Consider the following 679-nt stretch of genomic DNA (forward strand, 5'->3'; position numbering starts at 1 on the left):
CAACAGTGGTGGAATTTCTACTATAGTTAAAGTATTACATACACCAATTTCACAGGATTAACACAATCATTTCACACTTAAGTTCTAACCTAACTTGACATTGGCTATGCTAATACCCAGGGGCGGAGCTAGACTAACTATTTAGGGGGGGCGGTGTTTAATAATTTACTAAAAATATTTTATATTACTATTTCTATTGATAAAATAAAAAAAATAAATATATAATCTCAATCAAAGTAAGACAATAATATATTAAAGTTACCACTTACAGTTTTGTATCATGAAAATGCTATTCGACGTTTTTTTTTTTATTTTCAAAATCATCTATAATTGAATTTGTGTCGAAAATAGCTGCTAATTCTTTTTCTATATAGATGACCAAATTGTCTGCAAGAAATTCATCAGCCATTTTGCTTCTGAGACTTGTCTTAACAATTTTCATTGTTAAAAAGGCTCTTTCTGTTGTTGCTGTAGACACTGGTAGAGTCAAAACAAGACGTATTAATCTATCAACCATGTGATAAGTTCTTGATTTTCCCGTTTCTTGCAACTTCTTGCATAATTCAGAAAGTGTACCAATGCCTTTCAAATGATTTGGTATATCATGCTGATAATGTTGCAACTGAGATTTCAAAATATTAACTCATTAGAAGGAAAGTCAAGGGGATAAAACTTCTCT

General features: G+C 30.5%; 1 protein-coding gene across 1 annotated transcript in view; it reads left to right on the forward strand.

Moving 5' to 3' along the window:
- The window catches only part of LOC107647377 (inositol transporter 1-like), a 9,329-nt gene extending 8,808 nt beyond the window's left edge, over positions 1-521 (forward strand). Inside the window, exon 4 of the mRNA XM_021105642.1 lies at positions 375-521. Within this exon, the coding sequence (XP_020961301.1) occupies positions 375-521 (147 nt within the window). The remainder of the gene's footprint in view (positions 1-374) is intronic.

The sequence above is a fragment of the Arachis ipaensis genome, chromosome B06 (genome assembly GCF_000816755.2).
Source record: "Arachis ipaensis cultivar K30076 chromosome B06, Araip1.1, whole genome shotgun sequence".
Lineage (NCBI taxonomy): Eukaryota > Viridiplantae > Streptophyta > Magnoliopsida > Fabales > Fabaceae > Arachis > Arachis ipaensis.